The sequence below is a fragment of the Camelina sativa genome, chromosome 9 (genome assembly GCF_030686135.1).
Source record: "Camelina sativa cultivar CO46 ecotype springtype chromosome 9, ASM3068613v1".
Taxonomy (NCBI): domain Eukaryota; kingdom Viridiplantae; phylum Streptophyta; class Magnoliopsida; order Brassicales; family Brassicaceae; genus Camelina; species Camelina sativa.
In genome coordinates, this window is record NC_141888.1 from 20266432 (window position 1) to 20284155 (window position 17724).

The 17724-nt window shown below is 34.4% G+C and overlaps 3 protein-coding genes and 1 pseudogene across 7 annotated transcripts; 1 reads left to right on the forward strand and 3 right to left on the reverse strand.

The window, feature by feature from the left end:
• Positions 1-116: 116 nt before the first annotated feature.
• On the reverse strand, positions 117-975 carry LOC104711064 (zinc finger protein ZAT8 pseudogene; annotated as a pseudogene). Its single transcript, XR_015567090.1, has one exon. The product of XR_015567090.1 is annotated as a zinc finger protein ZAT8 pseudogene (transcript).
• Positions 976-2557: 1582 nt separating this feature from the next.
• Positions 2558-3253, reverse strand: LOC104711065 (zinc finger protein ZAT8). Its single transcript, XM_019230161.2, has one exon. The coding sequence runs from the start codon at positions 3172-3174 to the stop codon at positions 2674-2676; it is 501 nt and encodes a 166-aa protein (XP_019085706.1). The 5' UTR covers positions 3175-3253; the 3' UTR covers positions 2558-2673.
• A 1864-nt stretch (positions 3254-5117) lies between these two features.
• LOC104711066 (histidine--tRNA ligase, chloroplastic/mitochondrial) lies at positions 5118-8005 on the reverse strand. Of its 3 annotated transcripts, none has more exons than XM_010427736.3 (10): positions 7494-8005; positions 7298-7393; positions 7090-7178; positions 6822-6951; positions 6620-6712; positions 6396-6470; positions 6134-6251; positions 5906-6048; positions 5689-5817; positions 5118-5598 (listed from the first exon to the last, which is right to left on the reverse strand). In XM_010427736.3, exons 1-10 carry the CDS (start codon positions 7797-7799, stop codon positions 5296-5298), a joined length of 1482 nt encoding a protein of 493 aa, XP_010426038.2. In that variant the 5' UTR covers positions 7800-8005; the 3' UTR covers positions 5118-5295. The 3 variants fall into 3 exon arrangements, with proteins under 3 accessions (XP_010426038.2, XP_087321244.1, XP_087321245.1); XM_087465118.1 differs by having other exon boundaries at positions 6822-6996; positions 7494-7872; XM_087465119.1 differs by having other exon boundaries at positions 6822-6908; positions 7494-7844.
• Positions 8006-8778: 773 nt separating this feature from the next.
• On the forward strand, positions 8779-10773 carry LOC104711067 (protein SOSEKI 4). 2 transcript variants are annotated; one of them, XM_010427737.3, is made up of 4 exons: positions 8808-9153; positions 9227-9296; positions 9381-10100; positions 10439-10773. In XM_010427737.3, exons 1-4 carry the CDS (start codon positions 8961-8963, stop codon positions 10545-10547), a joined length of 1092 nt encoding a protein of 363 aa, XP_010426039.1. In that variant the 5' UTR covers positions 8808-8960; the 3' UTR covers positions 10548-10773. The 2 variants fall into 2 exon arrangements, with proteins under 2 accessions (XP_087320333.1, XP_010426039.1); XM_087464207.1 differs by lacking the exon at positions 10439-10773 and having other exon boundaries at positions 8779-9153; positions 9381-10297.
• The last annotated feature ends 6951 nt before the right edge of the window (positions 10774-17724 follow it).

A 17724-nucleotide genomic window follows, 5' to 3' on the forward strand; every position in this document is an offset into this window, starting at 1 on the left:
ACATATAATTTGTGTTAGGTTCTTCAATCCAGAGATCACGAAACTTATCATATTTTAGTTGCAACACAGTAACTAAGCTTGATCACACTTATACTGTAGTGACACCAGTTAAATCATTCATAAAACGTGAATCCAAAACTTTTAATAAAACCTGAAACCAAAATTTTTAGGAAACAAGAATACAAATCTTGTGATAGTATATAGATCTGTATTCACATCGATCTGTAAAGATAAAATAAAACATCAGAAGACTATTAAACCATGTAAAAGCTCTACGCAATATGTTTGTTAATCTACGAAACTAACAAAAACCTAACGGATACGAAAGTGTGTCAATACATCGTTCTACCCAACTCCAAATTCGTATTGACCAAAGTATCCACCGCAGCTAAGTCGGCGAAATCCAAACACGCAACTCTCTTCCCACTACTACTCGATTTCTTCAGAGTCGTCGTCGTTAGCGTTGCGTTCTCCGGCAAGAAAGATCGCGTAACCAACTCGTTGTTTGAGGCTTTTTCTTTCTCGTTCCTATGCTTCCTCATATGACCACCAAGTGCTTGTCCCATCGGAAAATCCAAACCACAAATCGGACAAATATGAATCGTCGTCGTCGTTTTAGTCGGCGGCTTCTTCTTAGGTGATCCAGGAATTGAAGTATAGTCACCGTTATTAGTGGGTTTATTGTGGCTCGCACGGTGACCTCCTAAAGCTTGGAACGAAGAGAACTCTCGCTTACAAGTCTTGCATCTGAAAACTCGTTTCTCTTTTAAAGCTGTTCCTTCACCACCGCCGCCACCAACTCTCGATAACAACATCAGACAGTTCGCCGCCGCCTTATCCATCGTCGGATCAAGATTCTCTCTATTCGCAACCATGGTTTCGAAGTCTTGAATCGAGTTTAGTGACGCTCTTCTAGGGTTTTTTTTTTTCTTTTGTTTTCTTTCTAGTGTCGGTGTAGTGTTAAGTTTGTGTGTCTCGTGCGTGTTTCTGGGATACACTCCGCATATTTATAGGGTTTACTAAGGAAGAGACGTAATGTTAAGTGACGAAAGTACCCCTTCGTGACTTGGTGCGTAAGTTAGTGTAAGTGGTGTTTATGTTAATTAATACTTTGGATACTCTGATAAATGGAAATAAATCGTTAGATAAGAAAGTAAATTATTTATTCAAAGACTATTGTATATAACAAGTTCTAATTATTTATTAATATCTAATAATTTTTATTCATATAAGCTGCCATAAAGGTTTTTTTTTTTTTTTTTTTTTTGGTATAAGTATAAATAAATCTTCTAGATGTGGAATTGTGGATTGTGCAAATCTACTTCGCAACTTATCCATATTCACTGTAAAGAAGTAAAGAAAAAAAATCAACTTATCCCATATTCAGTCAGCTGAGTACATGCATGTAGAGTGGTTTTTGCTTGGAAATATAATCAATTTATTTTGTTTATTATTCATTTAAATCATTTACTAATAGATACATGTTTGGATATCATTTATTTATAGTCAGAGATATTCTGATCCGACGTCTGGTTTACTTGCAATGATCAATAGAACTCAAGACTTGAGTTTTTGAAAGAACAAGTAGAGAATGGGACGAATACAAAATGTGAAAATCAAAGGGTGGTTGTACGGAAATTAGAGAGAAACGTTCCGAAGCAAAAGAGAAGAAATTAAGAAAAGGAGAGAGTGATGTGATTGCGACATTTTTTTATACACTTCCACGCGGTTCCTTCATTAGCACACACACATTACACATAACATATCACTTCGAAGGGTTTTAAATTCACAAAGTTGTATCTCTCATATTCATCTCCCCGTAGATAAGCAATTATAGATAAGTATGTCTATATAGCATAATATCAAATATAAAATTATATATGCAATGAATATAAACATTTGAATTATCAATATATATAATTTAATTGTTGAAGTTTACTAAACATAGACTTTTATAAGCATCTTTTACCTGATTTTTTATATTTGCTAGTTTGGTTGTTTAATTATAAACTTCATTATTTATATTCGACCCAATCTTAGGATACCAATGAAATGATTCAATGATGATCTGTACTGTAGTTTGACGATAACGGATTTGAATGGTACTTCTTTTATAATATTAGTCTTACGATCATGGGTGACCCAAAAAAAGACCCCTTAAGAATCAGAACTAAAATCTCAATATATACATAGTGTGAGATTATGATCCAAACTCAAAGAACAGTTGTAACTGAAGAAGAAGAACAAGCTTGAAGAACTACAAGACAGCTAAAGAGGCAACTACGAGAGAACAAATAGTTGTAAGTTGATTCAGAAGGGTAGTGTGCACTGTGCAGTCTGTTGAGGTTTGTGTTAACAAACAGAAAGGTGGATAAATAGATCGATCTAGTGTTAGCTTAGTCTCGTCTCTCTGTTCCTTCTTCTTACATGGCTCATTCTTGTTCTAGTTTTGCCACACTTATAGTTTCAACACTACTTAAACCATTCATACCTGAACCTTCAAGGGTATAATTTAAAGAAACCAAAAAAATTAGCAAACAGTAATAGAAATCTCGGATAGTATATCAAAGTAATATATATTCACATCGATCGGTACAAGAAATGGATCCAACAAAGACTACAAGATGAAACTAAAAACCTAACGAATACTGAAGAAATTAAAAGAAAAAGAAATCAGTAGATCGTTCTACCCAACTCCAACTTCCAGTTGACCAAACTCTCCATCGAATCTAAGTCCAAATCCAAACAAGCCACTCTCTTCCCACTACTACACTTCTTCAAAGTCGTCACCGTAGTGGCCTCTGGCAAGAAAGATCGTGTAACCAACGTCGTGCCTGAGGCTTTCTCGTTCCTATGCCTCCTCATGTGACCACCAAGAGCTTGTCCCATTGGAAAATTCACGCCACATATCGGACAAGGATGAGACGTCATCGCCGCTCTAGTCTTCTTATTGGACAAGGATCCAAGAAGTGATGGATCGTCACTGTTAATGAGTTTCTTGTGGCTTGCACGGTGACCTCCCAAAGCTTGGAACGTCGAGAACTCTTTGAGACAAGTCTTGCATCTGAAAACGCGTTTCTCTCCTCCGCCGTATTCTCCAACTCTCGGTAACAACATCAGACATCTAGCCGCCGTGTCGTTCACTTTCTCAATCTCCTCACTTCTCGCAACCATCTTTGGATTTGACTGAGTGATCACTTCTCGGGTTGTTTGGGATTTTTTAGTTTGTTTGTGTGTTGTGTTTGTGATGAGAACTCCTATTTATATATCGAAATGGGTTTAGTAAAAGACGGATGTTAAATAACGTAACTACCCTTTGTGGCTTGCTGCGTAAGTAATCTGAGGTGTATAGAAATAGAAAAATCAGTGTCACCGCGTCACGAGTTGCGTCACCGCGTTAACACTTTAGGAGACTGACTCGGAACAAAATGGAATAAGTCGTTATACGTAAGTTAAGAAAAAGGAATGTTCTTGGTGCGTTCCTCTACACAATACAATATTTGTCGTCTAGAAGAACAAGTTATTAATTTCTTATCTTATTTTTTTTTTTTTTTTTTTTTTCGAAGTTTCTCTTATCTAATAAGTTTACTCTTCAACTATAATCTTCGTCATGGATTCAGCAAATATTTACTTAGATAACTACTTATCCATACACAGTCTAGATACATTTAGAAATTTCTTGGTTGGCTGGTCAATATTTTATTCGTTAAACTTATCTACTCATCATATATTATTCATTTGTATATCCTTTTCTTTGTTCTGGTTTTAGTGTTAAGAAAATCTTAATTTTTTTTTCATTTTTATATACTAATTAATATCTAAAGATTTGAAGTAAAATTTAGAGGTAACTGATCCAACAGGAGCAAAACTATTCTAAAGTAAAATTTTAGCTAAAGGAGGAACGTCAACAAGGCAAGAATTGCACTACTCCGATTTGAAATTTTATTGCCGGCTTGGCTGCTAGACTAGAAGAATTTTTTACACACTTTCATGCGTACTCAGAACGGATAAATAACATTAATTTGGAGAACAACTCGAATTAGCTAGGGGTCTCTAGGTTCAACCTCATTTCATTTCAAGGACTTGAAACCATACACATATTTGGCGTTTTTCTTTTGAGTTATTATTTTGTATTTTTCAAGAAGATTTGAAACTCGGGCTAGTGTAGCCAGATCTTCTTATGGTCGGGACCATCCATACACTCACAGGCAAAATTCCAAAATAGGGTGTAGAACGCAATATTATCTAGTTAAGACAACGAAACTACCTACAACTTGATATGTGTTGTTAGATTGATATTTTTATTCGTTCATAATTTGGTTGGATACCATATATCCTAATTCCTATCAACTTTTAAACCACATATAAATAATGGAATGCACGCGTCAACTTATTCAGATCGTCATCTCATATTCTCATTCAATCTAAGGTTTTTTTTTTTTTTTTTTTCTCATAGTAACGTACATGAGACACAAGAAGAGGTGTGTGTGGGTGTGTTTCTCGGAAAGATGAGAATTATGAGTTAAACAAAAAAAGTGAGAAAGTGGTGGGTTGTACGGAAACTAGAGAGAAATGTTTTAAAGCAAAACAGAAGAAATTAAGAAAAGGAGAGAGTGATGTGATGCGACATTTTTGATATATTCCAACGCGGTTTTTTCTTAGAACACACAAACTAACATGTCTCTTCTTCACTAAGTTTATATCCCACTAAAATTTCTCTCTCATATTCATACTCCAGTAGAAAACCAATGTATAAAGCTTAATATCTGTGTAAGATCATCAACATAAACCACTTGATTGTTGAATTTTACTACACCTAAGAGTTGTACAAGCATCTCACTCTTACCTGATAACATAATAGGATATTTAGATTTTTTAAACATGGTTACTTAATTATATTCGATCTATAATTGGAATCCCTAATCAATAGTATTATATCTACTTTGACGATTAAGAGATTTGAATGATTTAGTCCTTTTACTATATAGTTTAACTACATATAGACAGTTTGCACTTTTGCAGGATCACTTCTCTTTTCTTTTGTCTCTCTCGCCCAATCTCATTGTTAGTTTCAGAACCATTTTCCAACTAATCATGTAATGTAGTCAAAAGGTATATTTTGTAATCATTGTTATCGTAATGAAAAAATATATTCAAGATCCATGAATATAAGATTCTTGATAAAAACTTCCACGATCACATACAAGATCCAATCTCAACTCAATTGCTTTTAAGAATGTAAAGGAGTAAGGACAATGAAACAATATGGTTCAAGTTAATAAATAGCCTTAGATACTACTCTAAGTCTCTGAGTTTGACTTGGAACTGCTCACCTGAAGACAACACCTTGACACTTACCGAACCATCTTCCCACTCTGTCTTCCCAACCAGAACCAGCCTTCTTGCGTTAACCCGAGCTGCCCTCTTGAACACCCATTTCAGCGGTTTACTCTCCAATACCAAATCAACGGTTTGGCCTTTGTCTCTGAGAGCGGTTGCAACGGTGGCTGCAGCTCCTTGGAGATCTTTGTCCAAAGCGCACACAATGTTCTCTACTTCTTGTCCCAGTTCTGGCAACAAATCCTTCTCCTTGAGCAACTAAATGAAAGTGGGAAATAACAACCAGACATATTCAGAGACATGCGGGTAACAGAAGCTTAATGATAATGACGAGCAAGATTAACTTACTTCAACAATTACAGCATCGCCGAAACCAAAACCACAGGCAGGAATGTCATCACCTCCATAAGTAGAGAGTAATCTGTCATATCTCCCACCACCACATATAGCTCGCAGCTTCCCTTTTCGATCAAATCCCTGTCACAAAATATTTCTATCAGTTGTTATCACAAAACTATGGACAAAGCATCCAATGTATGTAAAAGGTTATGTCATAAAATCTAACCTCGAAGACGATACCAGTGTAATAAGCAAGACCACGCACAACAGATGCATCAAACTGTATCCACTCTGAATAACCAAACTTTTCAGCAAGTGAGAAGAGTTGTTTCAAATCTACAATGGCTTCTCCTGCTCCACCAAGTATATCTGCTTATACAAATTAGAGGTTCAAGTTCTTATCATCAGCAATTTTTGGAGAAAGGGACTCACTAGAAAAAATGAAAGGACATACCTTCCAAATCATCCAAGGACTTCACAGAAAGCACATGCAGCAACTGTTCAATAGCATCTTCTGATATTCCCGTGAACCCAAGTTCCTTTTTTATTTCATCAATTGGAATCTTTTCTATCTATTTAGCATGCGACATAAGAAAAGTAGGGTGAAAAAATCAGCAATAGCAGAAACATTCGTAAAGGTGGAGTATTTACTAATATCAGTACACGAAGTAGCCTTGATTTCAAAGCAGTAGTATATTCACGTTTAGACTACTAACCTTGTCTATAATAATACAAACTCTTCCAAACAGGTTTTCTGGTACACCATATTTTGTTAACAATTCTTGTAGAACCTGTACAAGGAAGAAGTTATGGGAGATGATAGCTACAGTGGATATTCAGATGCTGCAGATCGTGCAAAACAATCTCAAATCATGTCTGCCATAGCAAGTAAATTCCTTGGTTCTGTATCCACATCAAAAGAGAAAATAAGCAAAAATACCTTGCGGCTTGAAACTTTAAAACCAACATCTGATGCAGTGATTCCAATACGCTTGAAGAAGGTGACTACAGATGAAATTAGTTCTGCTTCAGCCTAAAATAAAAGAACCAAATTAGCGGCACGGCTCATAGAGACTAAAAAACAAACACAAGTGAGGAGGTAAGTATAACAAGAAACTCTAAGGCCTTAAAGTGATACATACTGTTACTTGAGGCACACCAATAATATCCATATTCCACTGGTAATGCTCACGTCGCCTTCCTCTAGTCATTCTCTCATATCGCCAACACTGCCCAACAGCAAACCACTTCAACGGAAGGGAAACTGATTTTCTGGACCAAAAAGAATATGGTAATCAACATTTCTCACATCCATACCTGGGTACAAGAGTTTTACAAGCAATATAAATAAATCTGTCCTTTTGAAAGATTTCATGGAAAAAGTTATATTAGGCTTGTGGGGTATATTACCCTTTCTGTATGACAAGCCTGGCTAAAGAAGGTGTAAGCTCAGGCCTCAATGCTACACGGCGATTTCCCCTATCTTCAAAGCAGTAAAGCTACATATATCAACAAGGTTGCAAGAGTTCAAGCCAAGGAACTAAGTTCTTCTAACAATTCTACATAAACAGAGGCTATTGAACAGTCCTAAACTAAAGATAAAGGTGGAAACAGTAACTTGGTCTCTAATCTCTTCCCCTGCTTTTCTGATGAACAATGCCTCCGTCTCCAGTACTGGAAAATCCACTTCCTCATACCCAAATAACCGTGACACCTTCAAAGAGATTAAAGTGTCAAACTTTGAATACAGAGTATTCGAATTTCAGAATTGCAGAAACACAAAAGAACAAAAGTAGAGTCTCATCATCTCTGACCTCTTTGAAGTGGTTGAAGAGCCAATTGCGGAGACGCATATCCTCAGGAGGGAAATCACGAGTTCCTTTAGGAGGGTTGACATCGATCTTCTGAAAGTCTTCGTCTTGATTCAACAACGGAGGAGCCACAATCGAACCTGACCTGCCTCCTCCTCCTCCTCCATTGGCCTTGGTCGCGGCGGCACAAATTAATCGCCTAGGGATAGAGAAGTTGCGAGGAGGTGAACAAATTGAAACGAAGTCAAGAAGAATTGGCCTCAAGCTCGAACTCAATCGCGTCGTCACGATCATATGAATTCCTCGCATCTCTCTCTCTCTCTCTTTTCTATTGCAGCTGAGTGAGAGAGGGAGAGAGATAGAATAAGCAGAAGAAAGAGATAACAAGATGAACGAACGGGCCTCTAATGGGCTCTATTTATTTCCGGTTAAAGCCCAATTGGGTTGGTTCATTTCCTCCCGTTCCTCTCTGATTTAGATTTAGTATAATGATAACAAATTGACGCGTGACCACTGACCAGAATCATTAATGGTACGAAATGTGAAATGTTTGATGCATGCAACTGACTACAAAAAAAAAAACGTTTTAGTCGATCTTTGACCAAAATCATCAAATCTCTCAAATCTTATCAGGGGCCACATAAATCGTCCGTGAACTGATGAAGAGAAGAAAACAACAACAAAAATTTACTCGTTCGAATGAAGAGAGCTTTCTTTGTATGTTTCAAACATACAAATATTAGGCCACGAGGTGTTATTTAACATAATTCTACATAACTACTCTCTTATAATTCAAAAGAGAAATTGAAAACTTAGAGGTAATTATAACATTTTCTTGTACATGGCTTCTGAAACTATGAACACGTTGCAACGGGCTCCACTCGTGCCTCTCGAGTTTAGACATGTAGTCAAAGTTAGGTGAGGATATGACTCTAAGTGGACTCACTTAGTCAACTCTTACATATTTGAATTCTCAATTAGTATAACATTACTTTTCTTGACTACTTACTTGCCTCCTATATTCGTGTACGAAGAAACATTTTCGAATTACTTCTATACTGGTATTAAGAATACACATAACTTAAAAACCACCAATTTCATATTTTCGAAGATTTTTTTTCTAATGATTTTGGACTAAGTTTACAACATTTTCGAGTGCTTTTCAATTATGTTCATGTAAATCAAATTTAAAATTTTGAAAAACTCGACATTGTGTCAGACAGTAATTTTGCACGAATGATTACATTTTCTATCATAAAAGTAAGCGCCGGTCTTAAAAAAAAAAAACAAAAAGAGAGGAACAAAAAAGTCTTATTTGCTGTCTTGTCTCTCATTCTCAAATTTCTCTTTTTGTGTCTCTCTTTAATACATTCAAACTCTTCAACATTTACGTCCTCTACTTCTCTTCTTCACTTTGAGAAGCCGAAGAACAAACCCAATAAAGCTCCAACATACACCAAAACAACATAAATGGCGTTGATGAATTCAAGAGCTACAACAACACAAGACAACTTCATCATAGCTCCCAGCAGACTGAATCACCACAAGTTAGACTCAAAACCCAAAGTCTCCGTCGTTTATTATCTCAGCCGTAATGGCCAACTCGATCACCCACACTTCATCGAAGTACCTCTCTCTTCTCAAAACGGTCTCTATCTCAAAGGTAGTAAAAAATCCTCTATTTTTGCTCTGTTTTTAGTTTCATAAAGTTTCGATTTTTATTTTATTTTTCTCAGATGTGATCAATCGATTGAACGATCTAAGAGGCAAAGGAATGCCTTGTCTCTACTCTTGGTCCTCAAAACGGTAAAAATCTCACTTCTCCATCGTTGGATCTGTAAATCTTTCTCACAAAGTTTTGTTTACTTAAACTCTGTTTTCTAATCTCAGAACATACAAAAACGGGTTCGTATGGCACGATTTATCAGAAGAAGATTTTATTTTTCCCGTTCATGGCCAAGAATATGTACTCAAAGGCTCTCAAATCCTCGACCTTGATAACAACAACTCCGGCAAAGAATCTAACTTCTCCGCCGTCGTCACTCACCGACGTAACCAGTCTTGGAGCTCTACTGATCAGTACAAAGTCTACAAAGCCTCTGCTGAGTCGTCGAGTCGTAAGCTCGCGACGGATGCTTCCACTCAGACGGACGAACACCGGCGGCGGAGGAACCATATAGCGAAAGAGGTTAATGAAGTGAATGAGATCACTGAGCTGAGTAGAGAAGAGATTACTTCACCTCCACAGTCAGATTCGAGTCCAGAAACCTTAGAATCATTGATGAAAGCAGATGGACGGTTGATATTGCGTCAAGAAGATCGGACGGTTGAGAAGATGCGGCCGTCGGCTATTCTGATGCAGCTGATATCGTGCGGTGCGTTGTCGTTTAGAAAATGTGGGCCGACGATGCTAATGAATGGGAGCACGAGGAGGAGTACGGTGGAACGAGGGACAGGGAGTTATAGGCTCGAGAGGGCAGAGAAGGAGTTAAGGAGTTTTGGAAGTGTGAAACTGGAAGAGAAAGAGTATTTTAGTGGTAGCTTGATTAATGAGAGTAAGAAGGAACTTGTTCCTGCTTTGATGAGGTCTTCTTCTTGCAATACTGATAGGTAAATGCCGACAATCAATTCGCTTCGTTGTAGGTGAAACGGCACGATGTTTTTTTTTTCTTTTGAAATGACATTTTCTAGTTATACCATGCCCACGTGACATTTTCTAGTTATACCATGCCCACGATTGGTTGTTTGTGTGAGTAGGTAAAAGAGCTTAATTTGATATAAAGTGTAGACGTACGTCTTGGCTTTTATTCTTTACCGGAAAGTCATGAAATTTACAATATAATCACAAAAAGTCACATCAGTTTTATTAAACTATAGAATTTGAGGGTGACTTTGGGATTTACGTGTTCTATTAATGGCGATATATTAATCAACTAATGTTGTCTTAGGAGTTCAAGGATGGGGCTGACCAAACAGAAAGATGCCCGAGCCACTTCTTCCCCATCTATTAATGGCGAGCCAAAGCAGGTGTTTGATACAGGTACAACCATTACTTAGAATGTAGCCAAATGGCATAGCCGCATAGATGTGGTTTTCCTTTTATATTTTTTTTTGGTTGAGTAAACATATACAAAGTATGGTTCAATGAGTATGATTCAATGATTGTTACATGTAAATATGTTGTAATTTGACGTTTGGTGTTGTTTATCAACGTTGCCCTATTGCCCGTTGGTAGCAATATGATCAGAGAGAATAAATTTGCACCACAACACCAATCATAAAACTTTAAAACGATCAAAAATGTTTTCTTTTTTCTCAAGTAAATTTTAGTACGTACGATTGAGGCAGTAATTCTGGTAATAGACCATACAAACTAACCGTCTAACCGAATGGCTCTAACCCTCTCTTTGGGCCCAATTTGACTCTAAACTGCAGAAACAAACATAAACTAAGTCATAACATTATAAGTTATAACGTTAAATGTTGGCTATAAGAACCACCTTGAATCACGAGCGATGGTCAGTGACTCAGTGTAGATGTAACAAAGAAGAGGCAAGGTGAGTTACAATTTTGCCGGTGAGAAGGCATGACAATGAGCGATGGTCAGTGGAGATCAGATGCTTTAAGTTGCATTCAAATTCTAAACTGGATAGTGGATACTACACTTGATTCCATTAGCACACACACGTAAATCTTTCCAAAATCTTAATTAGTCTTAACAATGATACAATCTATATACTAAGATTCAATGCAGAAATAACAATCAAATTTTGGAAAGACTTCTTAATATACTAAGATTTGTGTACATACATGTTTTGCCCACCTCTCCTTCTCCGTCTAATCTTGTCGGTTTTACAGAGGAACAATGGAAACTTCTTCTCAACACATTCCATACGGGCAAAACTAGAGCTTCCGAAATAAAAAAATAGAGAAAATTGGAAATAAAGGATATATATATATATATATGTTGGGATACAATCCAAGTCCCACATCTGAAGTTTAAAGGGATTATCATTAATATATAAAGGGTTAGGGTCAATCTACTAATTGCCAATTGATTTTTAGTTAGAAGCCCAAGATAAGCCCAAAATTTAACATGGTATCAGAGCCCAAGGTTAAAATTCTGGTGGACCTAGAAAAGTGGATACAGACATGCCTCTTGTTAACCCGAGTAATGGGTGCCCAAGAAGGGGTTTATTGTCGGTCTAAGTGGGATCGGTTCGAGATGGAGTTATCATCTCGAGGAGGCGTGTTAATATCCCACATGTGGTCCTTGGTTTGAGGGGGAAATTGTTGGGATACAATCCAAGTCCCACATCTGAAGTTTAAAGGGATTATCATTAATATATAAAGGGTTAGGGTCAATCTACTAATTGCCAATTGATTTTTAGTTAGATGCCCAAGATAAGCCCAAAATTTAATAATATATAGATATATTATCAATATGTCCATATATGCTTTATCTAGTTTTGATTGGTGAAATAGGTTTTATAACCTATTATACCCCTAATTATAAAAATTAACCTTAATTAAATTGCAAATGCCATGTGGTTTTTATTGTATATACAGAATAAATCTTGTACTAAAATATATGAAAATAAATTCACTAAAATATATTAGTTATATCATAAATAACTATAATATTAGATTCCTTTTTTTTTTGTATTTTCTTTGTAACTTCTTATTACAATTATAGTCATTGCTAATTTTTTGTTCCCCTTTTTTCTTTTTTAATGAAATACATATCTTGGTTACTTATTAATGCCGATTAGTTAGAAAGACTATCATAAAATATACTCCCTCCGTTCTAATTTAACTGTCGTTTAAGGTTTTTGCATACAAATTAAGAAAACTATTAAATTTTATGTTTTGCTCTTCATTAATATATTTTATAAAATTTTTATTGGTTGAAACTTTAAAGCAGCAGGGATAAGATTGAAATATTCATCAAACATCTGCATTGAAAATCTAAAACGACAACTAATATAAAACAAAAATTAAATCCTAGAACGACAACTAAATTAGAACGGAGGGAGTATTTTTTATTAATGATCATATATTTTGTTTTTGTCAACATTGTACATGCCTTTATATTCAACTAGAAGAGGACCCGCCCGATGTGCGGGTTTAAAGTTTTATAAATTAAATTAAATTTAATAAAAATATATTAAAATTTGTTGTACGTTATTTATAAATTGTATTTTTATTATAATACACTGATTTATATTCATTTACAAATCTTTGATGTGTGTTACCATTTAAAGTGTATTTTTTACACATATTTTATGTTACAAATATATTTTAATCACCACCTAGAAAATGTCTATATGAACACATTAACCCAACTATTTTACTTTCACTTCTGCATAGTTTTTTAATTACTAAAATTATCGGCTCAAAAAATATTATGAATAAAAAATATATTACATAATATACTAATCAATGATGTATCATCACAATTCACAATAATGTTGACCACCATGGAGAAAACCTCGGCTCCGCCCTCTTCCCTTATGGAGAGAACCTTGCGTCCAACCTACTCCACCGTGGAGAGAACCTTGGCTCTGCCTTCCTCCCTTGGGGAGATAATATTGCGTCTAACCTCCTCCACCTTCCTCCCTTGAGGAAATAACCTTGCGTCCAACCTTCTCCACTATATAGAGAACCTCAGCTCTGCCTTCTTCCTGTGTGGAAAGAACATGTTCATGTCTTTTTGCTATCTCAAAATGGCTTGCTCCAACAACCAATTAAAGTAAAAAAAAAATTCTAACGTCACAAAATCTTTTGATAGTAACTAATGTTAAATTTCCCAATGTATTCGTAGAAGTATCTTTGACACACCATGATGTAGCCTCTGTCTCTGTAACGCCTTAACCGCCACCTTCCTTAGTGAGCCCATGTCCACTCTCAGTCCATGGGCCTACCTTCCTAAGTGGGCCCTACATCTATTCCCGGCCAGTGGACCCACCCATATTCGATGGTCGGTTTGTTACATCTGAGAGGCTTTAAAAACTTGTTTACAGACCCTACAAATCAACAAATGATATTTTTCTGTGTTTTGTCCTCACTCGCTCAGTTTCGACAATCACTTCGAGAAAGGTCCATCATGAAGTTCTCTCAGGACCCTTGACCGAAAAATAAGTGTATTTTGGTGACATATGTGGCCAAATCAATTCTTTTAAACATTTCCGCAAACCAGGGTGTCACAGTCTTTGAGCTCCTATGGATCTATCAACAACGATTTATGTTTTTCTAATCTATCTATCTATGTTTGTTGTAACCTTGTGTTTGATTAGCCTATTTTATCTATCCATTAGGTTGATGAGATTCTACTCGTTATCTCCCATTGGGATTGAATGAATGAATAATGGCAACAATTATGTTTGCAAAAAAAAAGGGTTTATAACCAACCATTGAAAAATTAAAAGAAAATTAATTTGACATAATTAAAGAAACAATAGAAAATTATAAGCACTGCAATATATGAATTCCAAATAATTCAAAAATTAAAATATAAATTAAATAAAATAATCTAAAAATACTACAATAAATTTTAAAATACAGTATTAGGAAAACAAAACGCATATATTAATTTTTTTTGGGTCAACATATTAATCTTACATATTTCCAACTGAAAAAGTAAAAAGTACGAGAAAATTTTGGTTTAAAAATAAGAAAATTTTACTTTCCATTAAAAAACATTTCCCAATTAAACAAAGTTGAAAGCAATGTTTTTGAATAAATTATTTAAATATGAGACGATCTATGTTTATATAGAAGTGAGTATTTACAAAATTTAAAATTAATAATTAACTGTATATTTTCCTTAATCCCTTTTTCTATTTTTTGTAGAATTAATAACTTAAAATTAAAAATAAGTAAATAATATTATAATTTCAAATTTTATGAAATATATATATATATATATATATATATAATCTCCTTATAATTATTTTAAACAACTTTATATTTTTTAATAAATTCTGTAATTTTTGATAATTATCTTTGTACATTATTAATTTTTTTTTAAACAAAATATTTTATAATTTTGTTGTAATTAAATTTCTCCTTTTAAATATTAACTTTTACACTTGTCAAAATCTAAGATTGATAACTTGACACATGTTAAAATCTTGTTAATTGCTAACTTTCAAAATCCAACTTTATATAATAAGATTCTTTGTGGATACGTGAAGTACACATTTTTTCTTTGTCTCTTATATGATTTAAATTATAAGGATATAAGATAAATTTCTCAAAATATGGATAAATGATTTAATTAAATATCATTATGTTATGATATTTTTAATTGTAACGCATGAATGACACTACTATAGAAATGCAAATTATTGTTTTCATAACCATTCTCGAATAAGCAATGTTTACATAATAACTAATTGACAGTTGAGTGGCTGTTTTTTTTTGTTTTTTTACTTTTAGATTTATGAATATGGAGATTAATCTTCTCTTTGATATCACCAACAAAAAATTCATCCAAACCATCATCAGTCTCAATATAATCAACACGATAAAAAGTAATAAATTTATTTTTATTCTCTGATTGCTCTTTCTCTTCATCATTAAAAACATATTCGAGATTTTTCAAAAATATAATACATATATACGAAAACATCAATATTAGGTTTTAATGACAACTGAAGGTAAGAAAATCGGTAAATTTATAAGTTTCTCAATGTATATGATAAAATTAAAATATGTATCATATTTTAATATGTATCATATTTTATCGTTATAGCTTATTGAATCACTTGAACCACTTATAAACATAGTAATATGTAACATATACAAACTAAAGTCAAGATTTGATTCCAAATTTACACAATTTTATGAAACACCGTTACTTCAATAGAACAGCGATGTTATAAAAATAAAATTTATGGGGCATTAGATATATGGTGATGATTAGTGATATGTTTGCTATTTATACAAAAATTGTTGATAAATAATATTATTTAAATGTGTAGGTAATGCATAATTTAAGCGGTACTAGATGATTTTTTGTACATAATTTGAAAATAATAATATATATGTATATATATCAAATAAATTATATAAATAATTTTATGCTTGAATATTGATATATTATATATTTTGTTTTCTTAGTAGATATATAATACAATATAAATTACAGAATTTGTTGTTTGACACTTGAAATATTATGATGACAATTATATCCGAAAAAGGCAAGTAATAATAAGACTGAATCCGTCTGATCCAATGGCTATTCTTATGCGTGAATATTCTCCCAACATTCTTTGGTGGCTGTAGAGGTTCTCCTGGTTTCCATATGTAGCTTTGGGTCATGTCCAAGTGAAGGAAAATGAAAGTTTCTTTATCTAGTTCCAAGTAGTTAATTGGAAATGAATCGAAGGGTGGTTTGGACTTGGGTTTTCTCTTGGGTTGTTCTCCATGGGCTGGGGACTTTTGGTGAATCAAATAGGTGTGCGGACTTCACTCCAGAGCTGGTCCAAGTGTCAAAAGGCCCAAACTATTCATAGCTTGCAATGATGTCTGATTCATCCTCGAGTAGTTCAAGTCTGTCAACAAGTAGTTCAGCATGTTTGTCAGAAAATAGTTCAGCAGGTCCAGCGAGTAGTTCAACAAGTACATCACCTATGATTTCTTGTGTCATCTTCAAATCAGATGGATGGTAAATGATTTCTTGATGACTTGGTGTTGCTTTATTAAAAACCTTTCTAGGTAAACCCATTGGAAAAACCCTAGACAAGGGAAAAAGAATGCAACCATATCCCAACAATAAGGTGATTTGACTTGGTGATGCTTGTTCCCTCTTAAACTACTGGACTTCTTAGGATTAATTTGATGGTGGATAATTAACCCTTCTCTTTGTGCTTGATCAGTACTCCATTTGGGAAAAGATTCTCCAAGATGCTCTTCATGGACCGGTTGGTTTGCCATGCTCCTAGTTTGGTCTAGTTCTGATATCCGCTTCATTTGTCTAGAGTTAAATATCAACCCAAATATGATACCTAGTATGATTAAGAAAAAGCAAGAAAACAGTATGATTAAAAACAAAATTGTAGAGTTTTATTTTAATTAATGTGTAGTTGACAAAGAAAAAATTGTGGAAAAAAATAATTGGTGTTGGGACCAAAACACCCTGCAGCTTCGGGTTCTAAGTCAACGGCAGAGCATTGACTTTGGGTCTCCCTTTTATGACACATGTCAACAATCATACAGGGGTATGTGATTTTGGAGACGAGACGGGTCACTTCAAAACCGTTTGGCTCGGAAAACATGTGAAGAGCTCGGGAGCCAAGATAGATGGAAGGAGAGAAGTCCGGGATTCAAGAAAGATTCTCGGGCTATAAAGAGATTCGGTCATTTTGGAGATTCGAGCGTTTCAGCTTAAATGCTAGGATTAAAACAGGCACATTTATGAAGAATAATTGTTTTGAATATCCAAATAATTATGCATTTTAATATAAATAGATAACTTTGTAACCCCTAGAGGGACAAACAATTCTCAAGACAAAAACTCAATAATACACATTTTTTTAAAAAACTTGTTTTTGAGATCCAACTTGTATTCGATCACTAAAGATCATCGAGTGTGAGATTTGGCTTCTAAAGTTGGTATAGTTTTTTTTTCATGTGTGTGTTTGACATTTTTTATAAAAAGGTAAAGAGAAAGACGAAGAAGAAAGATTAAATGAATCACGAACGCATATATTCTTAAAAGATTAAAAGAACCATTTAATTTCAAGTCGTAGCGAACTCATACCGTCAGCGATCACAATTATCTCTAGCATTTTTGTTTTTGTTTTCTCTTTTGTAACACTAATAAATACGTAACATATGGTTACAAAAACGAGCATACACATAACGTATCATGAAAAGCGTTACTAATTTATATAAAGTTGCATATTTGTATGTAATTAAACAACAAATGTTGCATATATACTTGTTAGATAGATAACTAAAGTAATTAAGAAAAGGACTTGACGTAAATTTTTAAATGGTTTCTCTTATATATGAAAGAAATAAAAGAACTTTGAAAGATTGTTTCTTTTGTTATTCAATCCTTGGTTTGTTACAATGACTTGTCTGCTTTTATATAAGGGAGACAATGATTTAACCTAGTCTCTAGAATCATCTAAGATGGGACGTGGCTTAGTTTGTATCACATGATTCGAGAGGTGTGAATCTGTTCCCTGTCACCATCTTCGTACAAGCTTGTCCTTGCTTCTTT

Coding starts and splice junctions, on each gene's coding strand:
- LOC104711065 (XM_019230161.2), bottom strand. CDS start 3,174: ATGGTTGCGAGAAGTGAGGAGATTGAGAAAGTGAACGACACGGCGGCT.
- LOC104711066 (XM_010427736.3), bottom strand. CDS start 7,799: ATGCGAGGAATTCATATGATCGTGACGACGCGATTGAGTTCGAGCTTG. Junction 6,471..6,619: donor TTAAAGTTTCAAGCCGCAAG/GTATTTTTGCTT, acceptor TTCCTTGTACAG/GTTCTACAAGAATTGTTAAC. Junction 6,049..6,133: donor GTCCTTGGATGATTTGGAAG/GTATGTCCTTTC, acceptor TTGTATAAGCAG/ATATACTTGGTGGAGCAGGA.
- LOC104711067 (XM_010427737.3), top strand. CDS start 8,961: ATGGCGTTGATGAATTCAAGAGCTACAACAACACAAGACAACTTCATC. Junction 9,154..9,226: donor AAACGGTCTCTATCTCAAAG/GTAGTAAAAAAT, acceptor TATTTTTCTCAG/ATGTGATCAATCGATTGAAC. Junction 10,101..10,438: donor TCTTCTTGCAATACTGATAG/GTAAATGCCGAC, acceptor ATGTTGTCTTAG/GAGTTCAAGGATGGGGCTGA.